Source organism: Cebidichthys violaceus, unplaced genomic scaffold (assembly GCF_023349555.1).
Source record: "Cebidichthys violaceus isolate CVI_PGR_0920_01 unplaced genomic scaffold, fCebVio1.0.p SCAF_8, whole genome shotgun sequence".
NCBI lineage: Eukaryota > Metazoa > Chordata > Actinopteri > Perciformes > Stichaeidae > Cebidichthys > Cebidichthys violaceus.
Genome location: NW_027176964.1, coordinates 4460753 through 4484771, shown reverse-complemented (window position 1 = coordinate 4484771; position 24019 = coordinate 4460753). Strand labels below are relative to the sequence as shown.

At 39.9% G+C, this 24019-nt stretch overlaps 1 protein-coding gene across 3 annotated transcripts; it reads right to left on the bottom strand.

The window, feature by feature from the left end:
* Positions 1-5833: 5833 nt before the first annotated feature.
* Positions 5834-23361, bottom strand: LOC137892426 (uncharacterized). 3 transcript variants are annotated; one of them, XM_068737529.1, is made up of 11 exons: positions 23291-23361; positions 22962-23202; positions 22721-22825; positions 22018-22312; positions 20933-21034; positions 20527-20839; positions 20355-20439; positions 19428-19628; positions 14565-16538; positions 13491-13619; positions 5834-10484 (listed from the first exon to the last, which is right to left on the bottom strand). In XM_068737529.1, exons 1-11 carry the CDS (start codon positions 23347-23349, stop codon positions 10458-10460), a joined length of 3531 nt encoding a protein of 1176 aa, XP_068593630.1. In that variant the 5' UTR covers positions 23350-23361; the 3' UTR covers positions 5834-10457. The 3 variants fall into 3 exon arrangements, with proteins under 3 accessions (XP_068593630.1, XP_068593631.1, XP_068593632.1); XM_068737530.1 differs by having other exon boundaries at positions 20527-20836; XM_068737531.1 differs by lacking the exon at positions 14565-16538.
* Positions 23362-24019: the final 658 nt, after the last annotated feature.

The window sequence follows — 24019 nt, the reverse complement described above, 5'->3', positions numbered from 1 at the left end:
ACATCATAGTATAGTATTGCAAAAAATAGTCTTGAAAAAAATCATAAACGGTCCTACTACAGAATGTTGAAAAATAGCCATAAAAAGTCAAATAATATGCATGTGGAAAAGGTCACAGTATAGAATGTCAAAAAAAGTCATAAACATGTCATAGTATAGTATGTCGAAGAGAGACATAAAAAGTAATTGTAGAGTATGGTGAAAAAAGAAAAAGAAACCCCAACAAAGTCCAAACACCCACACCCAAGGGTGTGTGGCAGGCGAGGATAAACCCGCTGTGAGTATTTGTCTTTTATATAGTATGTTAAAAAGAGACAAAAAATAGTCAGAGTATAGTTTGTAGAAAAGTCCTGAAAAAGTCATAGTGTAGTAAGGTGAAAAAAGTCACAGTATGGTTTGTTGAAGAGTCCTAAAAAAGTAATATTATAATATGTCAAAAAAAGTATAGTGAGTGGAAAAAGCAATAAAACCGTCATAGATGTCTAAAAAGTCTAAGCAAAAAAGTCATAAAAATGTAATGGTTATAGTGTGTGGAAAAAAGTTATAATATATTAAAAAGATTAGTATGTTAAAAAATAACATTGTATATTTTGTCAAAAAAATCAAATCAAATGTCAAAAAAGTAATAAAAAAATTCATAGTATGATATGTTTAAAAAGTTATTAAAAAGTCATAATAATATTTCCAAAAGTGTTGTTAAAAAGTCATGGTATAGAATGGCAAAAAAATTCATAGTATTATTGGAAAAAATTCTAAAAAGGTCATAGTATAGTATGGTATCCAGTGAAAAATAGCCATAGTACGGTATGTTCTAAAGCAGACATGTCAAACTCAAGGCCCGCGGGCCTGGTCCGGCCCGCCACGTCATTTTATGTGGCCCGAATCCGCCAGCAAATTATATATATATATACATATATATATATATATATACGTATATACATATATATACATATGTATATATATATATGTATATACATATATACATATATATATATATGTATATATATATATATATATATGTATATATATATATATATATATGTATATATATATATATATTTTTTTTTTTTTTTAAATAATGAAAAGTTAGACTTGAAAATAAAAATATCCTCATGGACGAAATTATGAGATAGAAAGTCGAAAATAGGAGATAGTATATTGTCTGTGTGCCGACATATCACAACAGGTGGACAGGACAGGCAAGGTAACCAAGTGATTGAGTTGAAAATGATCAACAAATAATCCCAAAATGTCCACGAAGAGAAAAATTGATGCAGAGGGAAGAAAATGTTATGAAAGATGGGAAAGAATACATGTTTGTTCTTCAAGGAGAAACACGGTCTGTCTTCTGTGCTATGAGGCAGTGTCGGTGATGAAGGAATACAATTTATGTCGGCATTTTGACATCAAACACAGAGCTAAATTTAGCCTCCAAGAAAAACATAAAATTGTCCAAGAATTAAAAGGCAGACTGCAATCGCAGCAGAACATATTTACAAAAGTTACAGCCCAGTGCATGCTAAAGGTATGTGAGCAGGTGTGCTCCGACCAGATACAGACTTTTACAAATGTCAGTTTGTGAAGGAACACCATCGCAGACTGAGTTCAGGAACTAGCAGGCAACCTAACAACACAGCTAGCCAAAGAGACGAGCAGTTACGTTTTCATTAGCTTGATGAAAGCACAGACAACACGGACACAGCGCATCTATCAATGTTTATAAGAGGCTGAAGGCAGACTTGACTGTCAGTGAGGAGCTCTTGGATGTAGCTGCATGAATGGGATGACAACGTTTGTTACCTCTTTACCTGATGTAGAGAGGTAACAAAAATAGCTTTGAACAAACTTAATGTAATAGCTTGTGTTTGATGATATTTGTCTTTGTTATTTTCTTTAAAAGTTTGATCTTTGATAGAGTAATGTGGGTTTTTTAACCCTAAATTAAAATGATTTATGTTATAATAACAGAAATGTGCTTCACTGCATGTACAATCTTTTTACACTTGAATAAACAATCAAATGCAGAGAGAGTTATTTAACAATATGTTAGGGAGTATACACAGTTATACAGTCTTACAGTTACAACCGGCCCTTTGAGGGCAACCATGATGCTGATGTGGCCTGGGGTGAAAATGAGTTTGACACCCCTGTTCGAAGGAGTCATAAAAAAATCATAGTATAGTAAGTATGTCGACAAAGTAAAAAACAGTAATTTTGTAGTATTTCAAAAAAAGTTATATAAAAGTCATAATATTCTATGGCAAAAAAGTCATATTATAGTATGTTTGAAAGAATCATAAAATAGTCATAGTATAGTGTGTGGAAATTAATAGATTCACAGTATATTGTGTCAAAAGTCTAACTAACAGTGCCTTATAGTGTCTAACAGTGCCTAAGAGGAACTAACCGTGCCTAAGTGGAACTAACAGTGCCTAAAAGTGCCTAAGAGGAACTAACAGTGCCTAAGTGGAACTAACAGTGCCTAAAAGTGCCTTAGAGGAACCAACTGTTCCCAAGTTGAACTAACAGTGCTAAGAGTGCCTAACAGTGCTTAACAGTTCATAAGAGGAACTAATAGTGCCTAAGAGGAACTAAGAGTGCCTAACAGTGCCTAAGAGGAACTAACAGTGTCTAACAGTGCCTAAGAGGAACCACCAGTGCCTAAGAGTGCCTGACAGTGCCTAAGAGGATCTAACCGTGCCTAAGAGGATCTAACCGTGCCTTAGAGGAACTAACAGTGCCTGACAGTGCCTAAGAGGAATTAACAGTGCCTAACAGTGCCTAAGAGGAACTAACAGTGCCTAACAGCACCTAACAGTGTTAGTTCCTTTTAGGCACGGTCAGTTCCTCTTACTCACGGTCAGGCACGGTTAGTTCCTCTTAGGCACGGTTAGGCAGGGTTAGTTCCTCTTAGGCAAAGTTAGCCACGGTTAGTTCCTCTTAGGCATGGTTAGTTCCTCTTAGGCAAAGTTAGGCACTGTTAGGCATGGTTAGTTCTTCTTAGACATGGTTAGTTCCTCTTAGGAACTCTTAGGCACTGTTAGGCAGACTTAGGCACTGTTAGGCACTGTTGGTTCCTCTTAGGCACTGTTAGTAACTCTTAGGCACCGTCAGTTCCTCTTACTCACGGTTAGGCACGGCTAGTTCCTCTTAGGCACTGTCAGGCACGGATAGTTCCTCTTAGGCATGGTTAGACATGGTTAGTTCGTCTCAGGAATGGTTAGGCACAGTTAGTTTCTCTTAGAGTGCCTAACAGTGCCTAAGAGGAACTAAGCGTGCCTAAGAGGAACTAATAGTGTCTAACATTGCCTAAGAGTTAACTAACCGTGTCTAAGAGGAACTAACAGTGCCTAACAGAGCATAGCAGTGCCTAAGAGGAACTAACATCGTCAAACAGTGCCTAAGAGGAACTAACAGTGCCTAACAGTGCCTAAGATAAATAAATTGATTGCTGGAGCAAACACGTTTGAAAATGCGCATATACATTTACAATAACACAAGTAGACCAATGAGATTAGGTAATACCCCTAAACTGCCATTGCTAATTATACAATTGGGAGTGACTGTGGCTAAGTGAAGAGAAGGGCCGTTCTTCAATCAGCAGATCAGCAGTTTGATCCCCAGCTCCGGCGCCACTAGTCGCACGTCGATGTGTCCTTGAGCAAGGCACTTAACCCCAAAATTGCTCCCGTAGCTGTGCCTACGGTGTGATTTCTAAGTCGCTTTGGATAAAAGCGTCTGCTAAATGACTGTAATGTACAAAGGAAAATTAATTATACTTCATGCACGGACCCAGAACACGATATATAACATAACACAACCCTATATTTAACATAACATAACACAACACAATATATAACATAACACAACACAACCCTATATTTAACATAACATAACACAACCCATATTTAACATAACATAACACAACACAACACTATATATAACATAACACTACATATCAGTGTAGTAAAGAGACATATTGAATATGTAATAGAGTGGACAGATCATCTTGACAAAATAAAGAAAAAGATCTTACAGGATCTGACAGAACCCCTCAGCTCTGGAACTTGTACCAGTAACATATTTTAAATCACTTATACAATTATATTTAGTTGCAGTCCTGACATTTCTTTGTATTCCTGTTTCAACCATAGGAAGCACTTTGTAACTTTGTTTTGAAAGGTGCTGCATGCAAATATGTATTATATTATTATAGACTGAGGCAGAGAATGGCTGTCAGTGGTTCTAATTTGAAATGGTTTGTCTTGTAGCACAAGATCGCCAACTATTCCTCTTTTGTCCACCCCAGTGCTTATTCTTGGTCCTATAGTGTTCATGTTGTCGATGATTTGTAGATGTATTCTTAGTCGTGAGATGTTGACATTAGACAATTCTACAAAACCCTGGATTATGTTCAGTGACAAACTTGTTTTTTGTTTGTTTTTTTACTTTCAATGCCAATGTTTGTTTATTTTTTTTACGATTGCTTTAGCACGATTTTGAAACCGGGCTCATTTTGTCGAAACACAACACAAAATTCACACAACCACACACACAAGTAGCAGAACACCTCAGAGCTTTAGAAAAATGAAACACTTCAAATTACACATCACATTCAAAACTAAACAATGATTTATAAAAAAAATGTCACAGTATCGCACCAGTATTGAACTCACATGCTCGATCTAAAACACATTTAAAATGTATATTTTTCAAACAAGAGTGTGTTGTACGGCACACTGATGAAAATTAAAATGTCTCTTCACATTATAAAACAAATCAATACATCTATGCATTTCCAAAGGCTGCATTTTGCACTGAAAACTGAACACAATATATTCTAAATATAATTTACTAAATGAACGCAGCAATCCTCAAACTGAACCCTGATCTTCAGGGGACAAGGCTTTTTCAACCCCCTAATCTCAATGGAACAGTATATCATGTTAGAATGGCTGATCCTGATAATATCTAGAAATCTCATTTAAATACGTTTTGTCTCAAGTTTGCTGCTCCCTATTGCGTATTCATCCTAAATTCTTGTCTAGTAACCTTTTTCTATTCTACTCTTTTAGTAGTAGTTTTTATAGTTTTGTCCTTCCTGTAATTTGAAAATGTTTACAATGTTTATGTTCACATATACAATTCTGTATCATGTATCCCTTTCATATTTGAGGTATGACGAGAAATGTGATCTTTTAAGGCACAATCGAGTCCCATTTCCTCTTGCAGTCTTAATGATACCAAGATAAGTCATACGTTAAATTGTGGGTAATAGGTACCCACAATTTGACTTTTCTTTTTGTTCACTGTGAATTCAGTTATAAAAACAATCCCATTCTATTTACTGTATATTATTTACAGTTCAAATGTTATTCATATTTCAAAATGCTCCATGTTGCACTGATCAACATAAATTTGTTACAATAACATATAATATATTGCATTAATGCTTATTGCTGAAGTGTTAAAGCTCATTCACTCCCATTTCATCCTGAACTCAATACAATGACTCAATGAGTTTTTCTCACATGACATGATTTCACTACTTTCTAACTGTATACTATATTTATATTTAAATAGTTCAAAACTTTACGAAGCAAACACGCATATATTTTACTCTGTTCTGTAAAATGTGCTTTTGTTACTATTACTAAAATATATTACAAAGAGCCTACATATTAGTTTGAGTGTGATCTTGTGATTGGTAGTGAAGTGGTGTGTACTCTATATGTAGAGGCGTGAGGTGTGAGGACACTGGTGTGTCTCTACTGTCCACTACTGGCACTACTCAGTCCCGTACTTTGAAATAAAGCAGGACAGCAGGAGCAGCTGATGTCTAAACACTGGAAGCCCTTTATTAGTTCTCCAACCTGACAGGAAGCTCAAGTGCATGACAACCAACCGCTTACAAAACAGTTATTTACAGTCGTTTAAACTCAACAAGTTTCAAACTGACAGAGAAAGTGTTAAAGGCATGCACAGGTTCAGATTCTAGGAAGATAACAACAAAAGAAATAAACTATTTGCATACAAGTGAAGGCGTATAATACACTGTGCCTTTAGGTTTGCATAATAAACATTCAAAAGGGATTTTTTTTATACACAGACCAACAGTAAATTAAATATAATTGCAGTCTTACCCAGTCAGATGAGAAGATGAATTTATCAATCTCTACGTTTTATCTCTGTGCGTCATGTACAACCCAGTGGCCAGAAAACATGTTCCGCAAACCCAAGGATACGTTGCATGTGGACGTTTCTGAACCAAAAATACATTTCATAAATACGTTTCATATCAGCGTATCACGCTCGTAGAAACGCACAATGCCACATGGTTAATGTTGGGACACAATTAGTTAGGTTTAGGCAGCAAAGCAACTTGGTTAAGGTTAGAAAAAAGATCATGGTTTGTGTTCAAATTGTAACGTAACAACCATAACTACCATAACGTCGTCATGTAACAAGCATAAAGTCAATGTTTACTTTTCGTTCCATGCGGGACACAAAGAGCGGTCTACAGGGTGAAAGTCCTGTTTGACTCATCCACCAGCTCTCTACCCGTCCTTAGTGCTGGTTATACTCGTTATACCATGTAATTCTCAATCTTAATCTCAATAACTACGTCACTTGCTCTGACCAAATGCAAAAACGTAGACAGTCAGCGTGTCCGTGGTTTGCGGAAGCATACAATGCCAACATGTATTCCTGGCCACTGGGCTGGTACACAAATAGATCCAGGATGTGTTCACTCTAGCCTGTAAGCTCCAGCTTCATCACAACTTCCAACACTTATTGGCACAAATATAGAAAAGAAGACACTGGAAAAAGACTGTGGAAGCCATACATTTCAGGAGCAGTTTGTGTTGGTTCTCATTCTGTTTAAGTTGGTGTGTCTGTGCCAGTTCTATTATGATTATATAAATATTAATTGGTGGTGAGAAATTCTCACTGCAGATGAAAAACTTTGGGAGGAAAGGTAATTTCTGTGTGGATTATGTTCACTGTGAACGCTTTCTCCAGTGAACAAAGTGCTACGTTTTACTTTGACACCTGTATTGAAAAGCGTTTTCTGCTTTGCATACACCAAAAGCGAATTCTCTTTTCTTCATTAGGCCTCCACACATACTTGAAGTATATGATTAATGATGAAATGTTCACATGGTACTGATTTAAGTTCACTGACAGCTCACCACAGTTTGGTGGTGTTGGAATGGGTATTCTTTCACTTTCGAAGTGATTGGAGTAGATTCTAAGCCTTGCTAAAGATGCTCTGAACGTACCTCTGTCCTGATAATTATCTTCTCATTTGATGGATTTAGCCTTGCAGACTGTCTGAAGGTGTCTGTGATAATGAACTAACTCTGCAGTGTAAATAAACTTGACAAAAAACACAAAGTTCTTTCTGTTTGACATCACCTCCAAGGACTCACTACAAATGTAAAAGGTTCTGCATAAGCACAATAAACAACAGCTATGTTCAAAGATGCCACATATGTCTAATATGTCTGTATATATTTTCTATATTGTACTTCATCTACATAAAAACTCTACACAAACAGATTTGACCTTTACAGAATGTAAAACAGTTTAGTCTGTATAGGACTGTCTATCTTTGGGTAAATTCTGCATATTGATATTCACAACCTCGATTTCTTAATAAAAATCTATACATCAGTGTTGAATGAAACCTCACATACTCTATCTCACACACCAATAATCCAACATCAGTTGTTCTACTGCAGTTTAGAGGACATTTTTTATTCATGTATTCAATATTCAGATCACTGGTCGATAAAACATGATAAAGATAGACTCAGACAGCCTGAGTCTGCAACTTCTTATATTCAGATTTATATTATTCTACACTGACCTGTGACATTACACTGTAGAGGAGCTACAGTGAAGAAATTCAATCACACTGATTGTCTGCAAGCAGTCCAAGTCCAGACATTCTGAAAACATCCACTCCAAATATGAACACAGCTAAAGGTGCTCTCTGTTGCACTGCTGGGTCTACCAGTTGACACCGCAAAGAAAGTGATAAAAAATAAGGTTCACACCCGCCTGGGGACGGGTCGTGGAAAGGCTGGAGAGCTTGTGGAAAAATTTTCAAGTAGAAGCAAACCAATCAGGTATATAATATTGAAAATGATCTTTGTTTTTTTTATTTGACTAGATTTCTCTCCTGATGGACGAACCTTCTCAGCTGTAGCTCACCAGCAAATTACTTAATACTAATAACTAATAACAGGGGTGACTAGAGCCCAACCAATACTGGATGTTTAGTGCTGAACGGTGTCGATATGAGAGCTTAAACATTTGACAACATATCAGCTGATACTATTTTTTTTATACAAATACAAATACTTTCATCCATCTATAGCCATGTTTCCATTAAATTGTCTAGCAAATTTTAAGCAAACTTTTTTGAAATGTTGCAAAAATAAGAAATGAAAGAAAGGAAAGTCAATAAACTAGGCTACAGCGTAGTTTGGTCAGAATTTGGCGCTGTACGTTACACAAGGCTGTAATCCTCCAGTTACAGAATAGAAGATGTAAAGGTTGGGAACCAGCAACAGAACATGGTCATCTCTGAGAGAAAAATGGAAAGAGGTCTTCAGGAATTTGTTTCAATTAAGTTATTAATTAATTATCGGAAGATCCAAGAAGACACTGACAGCAGAAACAACTGGTCGGTCATGTGAGTTATTGTTCACTACATAAAAATTTATTTGGCAAAGCTGTTGTTCGGCAACAAAAAAAACGTTCTCAAGCGAGCGTATAAACTTTTTTTGCACAATCGAGGATGTTTAATCAAATGTTTTGGTTTCCACGTAGCTTCTCTAATGCAATACTTCAAATTGTGAGTTAAATTTGTGAATGGAAACATGGCTAACGTTGTCAAACCAATAATTATCCCTCACATTTCTTCTCAGATGGCTTGGTGTCGTGATTATCTGTTCAGCAGAGCTCACTAGTTTGTGTTGTTGAAGAGAACAGCTGACAGCATTGCTGAGAGCAACAAGGCATCAATAAATCAGTCACAGTGAATTCTATAAACCTGCTGGAGTAAAAGGGATGGGATTGTGGGATTGCACAAGTTTATTACTTCACTACTTGCTAATTCAATATTGATCAATTGAAAAACTGTTTGAATTTTCCAAAATAAATAAATAAATAAAGATTTAAAAAACATGAACAAGCCCAATAAAAATTTCTTAAGGGTTCTCAATTCGAAATTCAGAGCAGAGGGATTGCCTCCACAAGGCTCTCAACATGGCGACAGCTGAACCGGTAGCTAGGAGCTAACAGTGCTAACAGCACTAACAGTGCAAACAACAGCAACATTTTCAGACGAGCTAACAGTGTTTACTTGATGAGGAACCAGAGGTCGGGTGCCACGCTTTGGCGACAATGGTGTTATCAGCTCTAACCTCCGTATGAGAGCAGTGCAGAGCAGCGGCCGTGAGCTAACCAGTGGGGAACGCTCACATGCACTAACATGCACTAAAAGCACATGTGACCGGTTCGGCTATGTGAACAAATCAAGGAGAAGCTCTGATAACAGCACGCACAGAGGGAGAGAGACTTCATCCTCTGCTCAGGTAGAAATTACTACACTATATCTTTGCATAGACAATAGTTATTTACTACTAAATTAATGCTCTGAATGTCATATAGAGAATCTTTAAATTTGGTCATTAAAGACTGATTAAGATATGTGCAGTATAAAGGAACTAAAGTAAACAGTGCTCACTAGAGCACTGGTTTTAAATTACCTCAATATGTCTTTGGTGTGACTGTGCTGCAGTTTATACAGCGATAGAGAACTATCTGGGATAAGCTAAAACCAGCCAATAATATCAAACCATGCAATGTATTTGTAGGGCTCTCAGGGTGACTGTCGAGATGCACGTCATGTAGTACTAGTTTGGTTTGGACTTTTATTTTTCCAAGGTTTTGCATGCCATCTTTGTCCAAAAATATCATAAGGTAAACGTCACACAATATTGCTGTAGGAACACAGTGCAGTTTGTCTTTTTTCATCAGTTGGGTATGCCCAACCCATTTACTTCTGCACTCACATATGTTGAATACTGAATCGTAGAGGAAAACGTCACGCTGCGTCCCGTGAGGCTGTCGCCGTCATGCGCAGGACTCGGCCAGCTTGGCTTCCGGTGCGTTTCTTGCCACGGCCCGGAGAGCTGGGGTTGGACGCTGATGTTCGGACACTCCTTGCCCCATGACTCACCATGGTGGGGAGGAGGGAGGAGGATGGGGAAGGAGGGGAGGAGGAAGAGGAGGTGGGGGACAGAGAGGAGGAGGAGGGCGAGGATGAAGAGTAGGAGGATGAGGAGTCGTAGCTGTGTTGAGGGGTGGAGGTGGAGGTGGAGGTGAGGACAAGGCGGTGCTGGCGTTTGCTGCTGCGAGGCCCGTGTTGGGCCGGGCTGGCGTTAGCGTGGGATGACGACATGACGTGGCTAGACGAGGGGAGGAGACGACTCAGATTCAGAGACGGGATAAAAGACTTGTGTGGAGGAGTGGAGAAAGAAAATGAAGGCAAGGAAGGAGAGGGGGAGCGAGGTGGAGAGTCTGACGGAGAAACGGAGGAAGAGTTTTTCACCAAGGAGGAAGAGGAGAGAGGACACAATAGAGCCTGCTGCCTGGAACGCTGGGCCAAGGAAGGAGAAGACGGGCTGGAAGAACACTTTGAACGGGGAGACAGAAGAGAGTGTTTCCCCGAGGAGAAGGTGGAAGAAGCTGAAGGTGAAGAAGCAGAGGAGGAGGAGGTGGAGGAGGAGGAGAGGTTTTGGAAGCTATCGGTGGTGTCTGAGCAGTGAGGAGTGGACAAAGAGGCAGACGGGTGTTTCCCAGAGCTATGGCACATGGCTGGGATCTTAGAGGCACGCAAAGCAACGACAGAATGGCTACTATCCCCAGCTGCTCTACTGCTTCTGCTGTCAGCCTGTAAACAGACACCACGGAACATGGCAGGTCAAAGCCAACAACACACAGCCCACATGAGAGGAGAAGAACACTCATACCTGTTATTGCTATGGCTTTGGCCAGACAATACCTTGCTATGCTAGAACTGCTACCGTGTGTTTTAAGTGGCCGCTTTCGCCAGAGTGGCTCAGTGAAAACGTCCTTACAACATAGATGGCTGACCATTGGCGCTCTCAGTCTCTTCCCCTGACAGTCATGCTGTGTCTCGATTCAAATACTTCTGTTAGTACACTTCCATATCGTACACTATGTACACTGTGTACTCAGTGGCAAAGGTAGTGTAGTCTCACATCAACACGGCTGTTGTGTACTCACTGGAAATGACGATTGCAACAAGTTCTTTTTAATGGCAAATTGCAACTGGACGGAGCATACGGGTCAACATTTGACCGTGATTGTCGCCAGCTAAAATAACTGCCTCCTCACTGTAAACGGAAACCCTTGTTTCTTGGCCCTTATCCACCCCTGAACCAGAGCAGACTCTGGTACTGCTCCCTCTACTGATGTCCAGTGTGACCACCACTTCAGTTGACAGCTCTGTCTGAAGTCATGCAAGAGAGCCAGGGCTTAGTGCATTAGGGATTTACTGGTGACCTTTGATTAAATCAATAGATTTTGGAAATGGTGACTGAAGGCTTTTCAACATGGACTGGAATAAAGTGGATCAATGGAAGTGACCAGAAGAATAAAGACCCTCCTTTTAGACCTTAGAGTGGCTCATTTAAAAGGGGCTTGAAGTGTTGAAGTGTGATGGGTGGATGTTCCTCTCTACAAATGCTGCATTATAAATGGGTTTTGATGGGACTGATATTAGTATCATATTTTATTAGTTGGGTCATTTAACAACCTGAATCTTCCTTGATGAAGATATACAAGTAAAAGCATTTCCTCCTTTCATCCTGTCGATAATTTCTGAGGCTGTTAGATCCCAGGTGAAGCCCATTCTCACTTATCTGCAAATGGAGCTTCCCGGTATAATGACAAATGCAAATGGTAAAGGCTGCCCCCCATCTTTCAACTCTGACAGGGTCCGTATGTTTATGGTCATTGGCAGTATTTGGACACATTTTCTGTTTTGGGCTTCATTGCACTTCAGTGTTCTGTCAGATATAACACAGGGACTCAACTCATTTTTGAATGAATGTTCTTACTTACTATACTGGCCAAAGACATAGTAGTAACACACATGACTGACAAAGTGCAGCGCTATTTCTCCTACATGAATCAGGATCAGTGTAGAAAAAGTAAAGTTAATGTAAGAACAAGCTGTCTATGACAGAGAATATTAAAAGATATAAAATACTTTTGTCTCCATACAGAAATAATTGGAATTGTTTTGTAATCACTAAACATCTCATTAAAGATTTGACATTGTGATCAAAAGAATTTCACAAAACAGTGGTGCCACTGAGCACAACATACATGCAGTACGTAATGAAGACGCACTCTTTCATGACATAAATGTGAGGGTTAATCAATGATGAATGTTTCAACTGGATCACTAATATGTGTACATCATGGCTTCTGTGCGTCATTGTTTGAGGAAAAAGAGGTTTTGAGAGTTTTTGACACCCAAATAATATTTCCACAACTCACTGCCAGATGAAGAACGGCTGTCCCCAGTGAACATGCAGGTTACATGCAGGTCAAGCTCCACTCTCTGATCGAGAAACTCAACTGGGTTGAGTTTCAAAACATTAACAGCTAGTTTGGGGTATGGGGACATTAATGGGTACTATAACAAAATCAGGGAGCGTATGTTGAAAGAAGTGTTAAGAATTGAAGAGTAATGTGAACACAGCCATAAACAGACAGATAAAACTTGAAGAAGACCCACAAAATGAGACAGATATGCACCACCACAGAAACAACCTCAACACATTTAAAACTCACTGTAAAATACAATTCACTCTTTATCCAAGCTATTGACTAACTACTCTCTAACTGATGGTACCCAGTTCCCCCTCATCTAAGCAATTTATTTATAAGTTGTTCAATTAAAATGTCTAGTTTGGATGTAATTTCAGAAGACTGATTCTCTAGTTAAAGTAAATAAGACTACACATGTCCTAACCCCAACTAAAGCTTCTGCTTGCTACTTGCATGTCTCAGGGACAAAGTTAAGTCAATATGAGTATCTTTTAATGTACAGCCAGAGTCAACCCAGATTTTAATATCTGTATGATTTCATGGTAAGCAGAATCCACCTGGAGTTTCAGAGGATAGAGTTATTTTAAAGTGGAAACATTAATGATTTTCTGAGGCAGGTATTTGTTTGTTTGAGTTTTAAATTACATAATGATGATCAATGATGGGGGGGTTTAAGTTTAGTTTCCACTAAGTAGTTGAATGTACTGATACTTCACAACAAAAGGTAAAAGGTTGTTTAACCTGCTATATGAATAGCATAGATGCCATTTTACCCTCCAGTCTATGCTGACTCAGAGCTGCTATGCTCAGGTCTGTCAGAGGTCATTTACCTGGCTGGGCTGCTTCTGGGGGGACTGCTGCTGGCCCTTAGGCGTCTTCTCTGGTGAGCTAGAGGAAGAAGAGTGCCGAGATTTGGTTTGGGATCGCTGGGCAGAAGAGCTGAAGCTGCTGCTGGAGGTCTAGCAAGAAGATACATGGACAAAAAGTTAGTTAGGCCAGACTGGCATGTAGGAGACACTGCATTTGTACGATAGCAACTATAACACTGAAAAACAGTCAAAAACATCAGATTAATGCAGCAAATTATGACATCATTGTATTGCAAGTTATTCAACCACAGTAGCACATGGAGGGGAAATGTACATTTGAGTAGTCTTTACTGTAAGTAAAGGGGTATATCAGTCATCAATGCTGGTTGAAATGGGAAAACAGTAAGGTATCTTCAAGATATAGACAATATCAGATGGTATTAAGCAACAGGATCAAAGACATGATTGGATGCAAGCAGACGGGAAATTTGTGTTTGGCAAATGGGGCAATAAATGATATGCATCAGCTGAAAAGCGAAAGATTTTGCTTTATCACGAGGCAGCAATTCATGGAAGTGAAGGATGTGCAGGACAATGACAAACTGAACTAAAATTCCTGGTAAGTACAGGTGGTCCATTGTGGCAAATAAATACAGACAGTCCATCTGTCAAAATTTGTGCAGATAACACAAGGCAAAAACCTGTTTGTTGTTCAGTCTGAGCATACATGTACTGTAGTTATTCATAGACATTGTCCTATTTAGTGGTCCTGAGAAAGTTAAATCTTGTTTACTGCCTTTGTTATTGAACCATAACTGGTCTGTTTTGAATGAACAGAGATAACTAATAAATGGAAACCGTTCTTTATAGAAAATGCATTAACTTTCAGGCTACACATACAAACCAGTACAAGTCAGTTTGTCCATTCTGGTACAAATTACCACTCACTTTGCTTGAAGAAACAAAATGACCCCTGGCTATAACAGAAAGATTAAAGAACACATATGCGTAGAGTCAGAGAGTCAGAGTAGCGAGCCCATCACCAGCCCAGCATCACTGAAGCAAGCGTGCTCTGCAGTCAGAGGAACATCAGACCTGTTTCTTGGTGGAGGTTTTCCCTGAGTCGTGAAGAGGTTGTGGCTTGGTCCTCTTACTCTGAGGTGGATTTGGGCCCTTTAGGATCTGAGACGCTGGCCTCTTGGACGGGCTTCTCTCCCGCTCTCGTTTGACTTTGCCTTTAAGCTGAGCTCTGTCACTGGAGTCAAAGGAGGAATCAGGGGACTGAGGAGGTGAGGACACAATGCTGGAGGGAGAAGAAGGGCCAGACATACTGTCCACACTGATTTCCAACTGTTTAATTGACTCTTCTAGACTGTCATTAGAGTCAAACGTAACCCTGCAGAGCTCCTCTACCCGGCTATGTGACTTTGAGTGTCTGGTATCAATGGAAGGGGAGACCTTGATGTCTCTGTCTGTCTCTGTTTTGCCTTCACACAAGTTGAATTGTTTGGTACTGGTGTCAAACCTCTTGGATTCTTTTGTTGGCTTCTTAGTCTCCTTCACTGGGTTGCTGTACGATGCATTCTCCTCCTCTTCCTCATAGACAACAACCTTGACAGCCTTCTTTCCTGTTTTGACCGTCCCTGTACGAATGGCCTGGCTAATTGCAGCCAGTTTGTTTTTGGGGAATTTCAATTTGAATTTCCTTTTGGTCTCTGGCTGTCTAAGCGAGTCTGGTTTACCCTGGTCTTGGTTTTTGCAAATTGAGACATTATCTGCTGAAGGTCTTTGATTGTGCATATGTAGAGAATACTGACCATTCCCTGTGCTGTCTTTAAGGTCCAAGTCTGTATTAATTTCAGTAATGCTAATTTTTCTCACGTTCTGTTTCTCTTCGTACTGCTTTGTATCCTCTTCATCCACGATATTTTCTGGAGAGAGATCTTCCTCGCTTTCTAAGATGGTAGACAGACGCTTGTAGGCTGACTGAATGTCCATAGGCTCATTCAAGAAAACAATAATAGGTTTCATATCACAGTCATCACTGTCCTGGAAACCTTGGTTGTCATGTGCCCAATAAGTGGGTTCACCAGTGCTGTTGACCCCAGCTACAATCTGTTTGTCAGAGTCACTCATTTCAGCGAGGTCTTCCTCTCTAAACTGTGTCTTGAGTCTTGGACACATGATCTTGGAGATTCTAAGGCTGATTTTACCAATCGGCTGTGGTGGAGGAGGAGGTCCTTCATCGTCCAGAAGATCAGGGCTCAGGTTACTTCCTTCTTCTGTGTATTGTGATTGGTCCCTGGATACCTGTGCTGTCGCCTCCTGGTTCTGCTGCTTGCTGCTGTAAGTCAAGCTGGGTGAAGGTTTTACAGGAGAAGAAGCTACACACTGATCTGAGCTCTGGGACTTATCCTGCTGGAACTCTATCACTCTGTCCTCTGGGGTGTTTTCTTTTTGTAAAGTTAATACTACCATCAAATTTGACTTCTTCTCAGCTGGTACCTCGTTAACAACTTTTTCATTTGTTTGGTCAGGACTTGCAATGTCAGTAGCTTGAATATTTTCTTTTTGTAGAGTAACAATTGTTGTAAACTTGACTTTCTTTTCTGCTGAGGTTGGGGAGCACACTGGTCCAACGACCTCCTTGTTAATCTGATCAGGACTTTTCACAGAAAGATAATTTTCTTTTTGAACAGTTGGAGCTGTATGTATCTCTGCTTTCCTTTGGCTTGTTGTTGGAATCTCCTCATTCTTTTGTACAGTCTGAACATCTTGTAAAGCTGTTAAGGAAGGCAGCTGTTTAACCACATTCTCCTCTGCGTCCTTCTTATCAAGATTTATATTGCCTCTCCTAACTTCAATGTGTTCTTCCAGTCCAGCTGCTGTTATGAGTTTATTAGGGCAGCCATCTGTAATTCCCGTCTGAGGAGCTGACTGGTGGTCTGATGTTGGTAACTGAGAAGGCTTCAGATTGGCCACCTGTGATGTTGGAGATGTCCTCACTTTTTCTTTCCATTGCTTATTTCCACCTGACAAATTATTCTTATTTGACAGTTCTGTAGTCACCTATAATTAGAAAAAGCAAGATTAAACACCTCATAATTTGTCTTTTATATCCCAGTATTACTAAAAATACACGTCCAATACCTACAAGATACTCTTAAATGTACAAACTGTAATAAATGTACAAAAGACTTGCATCACAGTTTTATATAAAGGATAACTTGAATAATTGGACAATCTCAAAAAGGCACATGCACACCCTTAAAATTCTGTATCTGCACAAAAGACAAATACCCACACATTGCTGGCTTTTCCCTGATATGTTTTGTTCAGATGAAACAGCCCTGCATCAAAACAAAGCAGGGACAATGAAATACGATACAAGAAGTCCAGTGGGAGTTACAGATCAGTCTGAGGGCTTAACAGATGCCAGTTTACAATAGTCAGGGTTTTACAACTCTGGAAAGTTATCACAGAGGCAACCACTCGTTTCTAGTAGCCACGACTGTGAGGTAAACAGTACGAACACGTAAAAAAGTAATCTACCAAGGTAATCCTGTGCATGCACGTTTTTCCTTCGTATTATGGGAGTTATTATGTAATCTTATTATACTACTTAATTCTAAATTCTACCAGCTTTCAAGTAGTCATTGCAAGTAGAGCTGCCACTAAGGGAGCCAAGAGGTCAGCAGGAGAGAGAGACAACTGGTTGCTCTGTGTTATCAGCCGTAGATCAAAAATGGAACAAGGAAGGAAATATTAAAAAGCCTTTATTTTAGTGGCTAAACCATTAAAAAAAACAGGTTAGCATAGCCATCAAGTTTGGCAGTAGCCGCACTGCAGAAAAAGGCTTGTAAAGAGCTGGCATTTAGGAAAAATCTACAGAGAAATTAAGTTTGTCAAACAGGAGAGAGACATTCCTACAGCACAGCCTGTTACTTTAAAGTGGGAGTCGCTGAGATTAGAGTCTCAAAGTCAATGTTAACAGCATCTGGCTGTCAGAGACAATCTGCCTTCAGTCTAAAGGACTTTTCAGACCAAACGTGGGTAATCTGTCCGAATAAAAAATAAAAAATTCAAACCCATATATCTCCATAGCCTATCCACACAGCTGGTTCCATTTCTGTAAATTTCGGATGCCGATAAAATCATACTGTCACACAACAATAGAGTTGATTGATTGATCTGTTTGGTCTCTTATCATAAGTGTGAGACCCCTATACTGACATTTAAAATGAACAGAAAGACATGTTATTGTCTGTGTGTGTATGTAAGCGTTCTTGTATCTTTCTACCTATTACCTATGTAGGGGAGGCTTATGTATGTGCTGTATTGTATTGTGTGTGTTTGTGTGTGTGTGCTCAGGCATACTGTGATCAATTCCAGTTAAAAGAAACTGAAAGACTTGAGAAGACAAAGCAGGAAGGGGAGCAGACGTTTATTAATTCATAACAGGCAGTTATAGAGTGTGAACGGTCCATGTGACCAAAGATCCCGCAGCGACAATACAAGAGACACTGGCAGGGGGAAAGATGTTTAGGACAGTGATGGAAGAATAATCTGACAACTATGCTTTCCAAAAAAGAGAGGCATTGAGGTTACAGAAAGGTAGCACCAGTCCACCTTCATGAATTCTTAATGTTATGTCAGCAGAATAGGAAGTTAATCAGAAAGGTTTGCTTCATATTGTCTTGTTAATGTGTTAGTGTGTCAAGGTGAATGTCAAGGTGGACGCTCTTATTATAAGTGTAAACATCTGCTGTAAATGTGATCCTTAGTATATTTTGTTCAAGGATATTTCTTATTATATCCAATTTATCACAAACATACATTAAACATGGGGCAGGGTATTGTCCAGTGTTAGTTTCTGAGACTGAAACATCTGTTAGAGAGGTTAGGACAATGTGTGTGTATGGGTGGTTATACTAGGGGCCTCTCTGTGAGTTCATTTGGCCCTGTGTGCACAGTTTTCCTGTGCAATGAGGCTTAGTTTGTTTCCCACCTGCCTGAATGTTTGTTAAACCGTCAGACTTATTTTTTGTTTTATATCACTGTGTCCCCAGATCTCAGCTTTGGTGAGTGCAGTGTTATTATAAGTAATATAAATGATAGACATAGAGAGACAGAGGAACAAAAAGGCAATTAGTTACAACGGCCTCAATGATGTTAATCCAGAAACGTTAGCTGTTGTGAGTTAGAAGCAGGAACAAATTCACTGCAACCACAAATCAGGTGAGCAAACCCATTTTAGTCAGGTGAGAAACTGAGTGTAAGTGTAAGCATACTGTTGGATCATTTATTATCAAGGTACATTTCATTACAACAGCTCTGTGAAGAACACTGTCCTATACACAGACGTGCTTTGCCAGAACACAGTGATGTGACTTTACAGAATTTACAGTAAGACCTATTAAAAGCCAGCAGACTTTTTTAACATACACTACAACTTTGGGGAGCAAAGTTCTGAGGTTTGAGTTAAAAGGTCTGTTGTTAATAATTAGTGCTGTTAGACTGTTTTTCCTTTTCTTTTTACCTTAGACTCCATCTCACTGCTCTGGAGCTCAGAGGCTGATCGTTCAACCACACCTCTGCTCCCTTCATCCCTCAAAGTGCATTTCTGAAACACCTTGGTGAAAGTGGCAGAGGGTCCATGGTGAGGGTTAAGGTTACGGAGACAATGGTGGGGTCAGAGGCACAAGGATGCAATGGATGCTAAATACCTTTAATTAATGCTGTGATGTGTAGAATTGATGAAATATGATGGGTGTATATAGAAATATATATATATATATATATATATATATATATATATATATATATATATATATATATCCAATAGTTATTAAAAGGTTTGGCTCTCAGAGTTGAACACAGTCCCAGATCTGGTGTACTTTCCGTGGTTGAGTACTTGATCTGCTTAAGTTTTAAGAAACAGCAATTTTGTTCACATACCTGCAGCTCTTTCATGATTTTGTTGTCCTCCTCCTCTTCTTCCACATCCCCCCTGTGTGCTGAGGCTGTGGAACGGGTGGAGGTGGAACCAGCCAAATGTGAAGGAGAACACATCTGGGGTTTGGGTTTGACCTCTGGTGGCTGTCTTGGGGGTTTGGGCTGAGGAACCAGCGGCTGCTCTTTCTCCTTCTCACCCTCATCCTTGAACAGATTCATTTAGTTTGTGTATTAATTCAAACTCACATCATCAATTTAGCATCAGCTGACCATCAAATTATAATCATAAACACTCAATCTAAAGAGATAGAAAGAAAAGATATGTGATGGACTCGAGATGATCCTGATCAAATGTCATGTAGTGTTAAAGCACTTTAAGTGGTCGGAAGACTAGAAAAGCACTAGTACAAGTCCATTTACCATTTACCATTGTGTTACCTCCTTCAGTGAAAGATAGTGACAGACATTTATTGTTTAAAAGTTGTCCCTGCGGAATATTGTTGTTCAAATCCGATTTTTTTTTTTGCTAAATGAAGAATAATCAGATGCTCTTAAAGCTCTGATGTTGGGGGGATTTTTTTCCCCCCAACAATAAAAACACAAATCTTTAGGAGTCAAGCATCTGTATTTCCTCATATACCCAATTTATCAGACTGTTCATGGGTCCCGGCCCTACTAATGTTGGTTCTGCATACAATATACAGTAACTATATTTATAAATATAGTGCGAAGAACTCTGTTAAAAACTATTAGACTGTAAAATATTTAAAATCTAGTCTTCTACTGGCAAGTTTGGACATGGGACGCTCACTTCTCTAATTGTAAATATGCTAAGAACTGCTTTCAAGTGTAGCATTCTTATTTATTTGTCCACAAACACACACACACACACACACACACACACACACACACACACACACACACACATACCTGGGATCCAAGCGGCTCTTTCCTGGTGGTGAAAACCACCTCTCCTGACCTTCCTGTGGTTAGACCTGAATTGACAGCATGGAACCTGGAAAGGCAATAAAAAAAAAGGTGATATCTAGTTTTTACCCTTTAGAAAGCCCGGTCTGCAGGTGATCCTCAGGGCTGAACTGACCTTCGTGGAGGAGGAGGAGGAGGAGGAGACTTGCCGGCCCTGTCTGGACTCTGCTTCATCTCCTTATCCACACTGGTGCGGCGGGGTTTCTCCACCCGTGGGCGGCTAATGCGTTCTGTACTGGGAGAAGTTGAGGGAGGTGGAGCTGAGGAAGGAGCAGCTGATTTGGCAGCTGAGGGAGGGGCTGATTGGGAAGCTGAGAAAGGAGCTGCTGATTGTGGAGCTGAGCTTGATGGAGGAGCTGAGGGAGCAGCTGATTGGGGAGCTGAGGGAGGAGGCTCCACAGGGGCTGCAGGAAGCTGTGAGGCTGCTGCTGGAGTAAAAACACATCCAAACATCAGAGTGCTGAAGTTTAGTAACTTAGATTTGTAGTGTTTTCTTTTCTTTGTTCAAACTGGTATCATACCTGTATCTGAGGGTTCTAACTGGATGGAATCCACCTCATCACTCAGCTGGGGAGTTGTGTCTTCCTGGGAATCAGACAGACGTGCTTGTTGCTCCACTGAGGCTGTAGCACAAACAGACACATAGACCTTTGTGTTTAGGTTGCATCTAAAAGAAATTGTACTCCTTGTATACCACCCGTCCCATGTAGCTATATAGTATTATTTGACTCTGCTATGTGTAGTAATACTATGGACGGGGCCCTGGGTACAGTTTTAAACGTAATGGCGCTATTAATGGCTGTTCTTGTTCATGACATTAAAATACCAATCACAATGTGAATCACTTTTAAAGATGAAAAATCACACGGAGGGAGAAAAATAATAACTATGCATTATTTATATTGTGTAATGACTCATAATGACTCATAACTTAATAATGGCCAGTATGATCCAATGTGTTTTCCCAGATACGATAAACAGACACTTGATGAACAAACTAGGCTGAACTGTTAAATACATTATCTCAGGCAGTTCCTCAATCACAGATGCGCTCTGAATTTTGAATTTAGCACCTTTAAAACAGGGTTGTTTTTCTTAGCTTGTGACTAGTTAAGAGATACATGGTTTTGACAGGACCCTACTGCATGTGGCTTCCTCTGAACTGTAATGCACTGCAGCCTTGAAATGATGAAAGTGTATAGAGCAAAAGAGCAAACATACAGCATGCTACTTTTAGATCTAAACTCACACCATTCTGTTGATTTAGGAGCATTGGGCCTCATGCAAGAACCACTGGTACAAACGAGACACGTGATTTAAGAGAATTTGTGACCGATTTTTTTGTATTCAAAATATTATAAGTACAAAATAATTTCACGAGTGGTCCAGACCTGTTGTACAAGTTGTATCTCTTTTAGTGTTGAGATATTTTGGCATTAAAACTCGTACAGACTACTAATTGGAAAAAAAAATCTCTGTTCTTCCTGAATCAGACTACGAATACTTGTACAAGTAAACCTCACAGATAAGATTTTGGATACAAATAAGAAAATGTTGTCACATAAGGCCCAATGTGTTTTCAGTGAATGAGATACTACAGGTTAACCTTGCAGGGTCAGGTCCAGAGATGTGTCCCTCTCTGATTTTGATGCAGTGGACAGTTGTCTTGAGGCAGAATCAGAACAACCCTCTCTGGTATCTAACACATTCAGACGAGTGATGGTCTTCATCAGGCTGGCTTGGGATTCCTGGAGGACCTGATCAAAGTCTGTGTTGGTGTTGGGGGATGGAAGCTGACTGGAGACAAAGCTGGCTGGCTGGTTGGCCTGGCTGGTGCTGGTCTGGTTCATACTGCTGGTTTCTACACCCAGACTGCCCTCTGGAGTGTGTCTCTCTGTAGTCTGAGGAAGACACACACAGTCACACAGGTTGATGATAGCTGTGGTTTGTTTAAAACTATGAAGGGGACTGAATCATTATCATCAGTATCAGTCCTTCGATGATTTGCAGGTGAGAAAAACATCTAGTTCAGACAGTGTCTTGTTTGGAAGTGGACTCAGTTTGGTTATAAAAGTTTGATGTATATAACAGCGGTTCCTCCAGTATAACAAACATTATATATAAACTTTGGGCCTGCTTCATACTGAAATACTGAAATATGTCACAAAGCCAACTCAAACATCTTTTGACCTGCAAATTAATGAATTAACTCACAGTGAGTACTAGCAAACAGCTCCTTATTTAAAAGTTTCCTTAAGGAATGGAACATGTTCCAACCATTGAAGATGTCACATTGGAGTGACACTGACCTGTTCCATGGGGGTGTGGTCAGCGTGGCTATCCTGTGTTAGCGACGTCAGAGGGCCCTGTCTCCTCTGCAGAGCAGGGCTGCCCTCTCTGCTGCAAGGACTCACCTTCACAACACAACAACATGTCTCACATTCTACTCTACAGACGGCTTCCTAACAAACACACCTGTTCATGTACAAAAGTCTCACATTTTGTCATTTTGTAATCATTCAGAAAATGGACTAATCGTCTGTGCAGTACCTTGGCCACGGTGGGCGAGTCTCGTCCATGGGTGGCTGTCAGTGGGGGGCTGGGGTGGCTGACCTCAGCCTGACTCCTGGAGAGAGAGGGTGTGGGCAGAGGAGCTCTGACCGAGGATCGAGGCAGGGGTTTGGGGGAGCTTTGGGGGCTCTGGGCCTTCAGGGGCCCCTGATCTGTTTCCAGGACCTTTAAAGGCTCCACCTGGGCTGATCTGGCTGGGACGATTGACTCCGACACACACCTGTCGATAACAGGGAGGACAAAGATGCATCAGGATTATTTTCCTGCTAAACATAATTGTTTTACCCCTGAGTGAAGTTAATGAGCACCTGCGGAGACAGCTGAGAGCTTCAGTCAGTGCTTTGACCCTCTTCAGCATGGAGTCCATCTTATGAGGCTCCTCCTTTAGGAAACGCACCGCCTCCACCTCCAGCCTCAGCACTGAGCGCATCTTCACCTGCAGCTCTGGATACTCACCTGGAAGACAGAAAAATAAACAAACAGAAGAGACTCTGTGTAATTCTACATGCCACCATACATAACAATTTGACAAGGAATCCTGAACAGCATAAGCTCTTTAGGAAATAAATAGATACAAATTATGTCCAGGTCATGTTCTGTTGTGCCTAATTGTGACCTTTTAATACAGAGAGTCAGTTTAAGATTTCTTTGATCTAGTTTTTATAGTGTCCTACATACAGTTATACAGCTGCACAGCCAACCCTTAGTCCAGAGTCCAATTGAATTGATCATTGATCATAATCTCTTACGAACCTCAATTTACTCTCAATACAGTTTCCAATAAATAAATAGCCATATCCATTATAGCTATATATTAGATGTTGCTTATATTTGTCTGTATTTGTGTCTTCCTGTAAATTTGTTCCTGTAAATCTTTTTCTGATTGTGATAAATCGGATTGTGAAGTCTGATCATCTGTAATTCATCTAAAAATAGCTACAACAACCACAGGCATCAAGCCATACCTTCAAACTGTCTGAATCTGATTTTCCCTGATTCAATTCAATTTTCTTTTCTTTTTTAAATTCATTAACCAT

Bases quoted from the DNA above. Each gene is read 5' to 3' on its own strand.
- LOC137892426 (XM_068737529.1), bottom strand. From the start codon at position 23,349: ATGGACTCCATGCTGAAGAGGGTCAAAGCACTGACTGAAGCTCTCAGC. The intron at 20,840-20,932 runs GTATGATACCAG...TTTTTACTCCAG, and splicing joins GTTAGAACCCTCAGATACAG to CAGCAGCCTCACAGCTTCCT. The intron at 16,539-19,427 runs GTATGTGAACAA...TTCTAATTATAG, and splicing joins AAATCATGAAAGAGCTGCAG to GTGACTACAGAACTGTCAAA.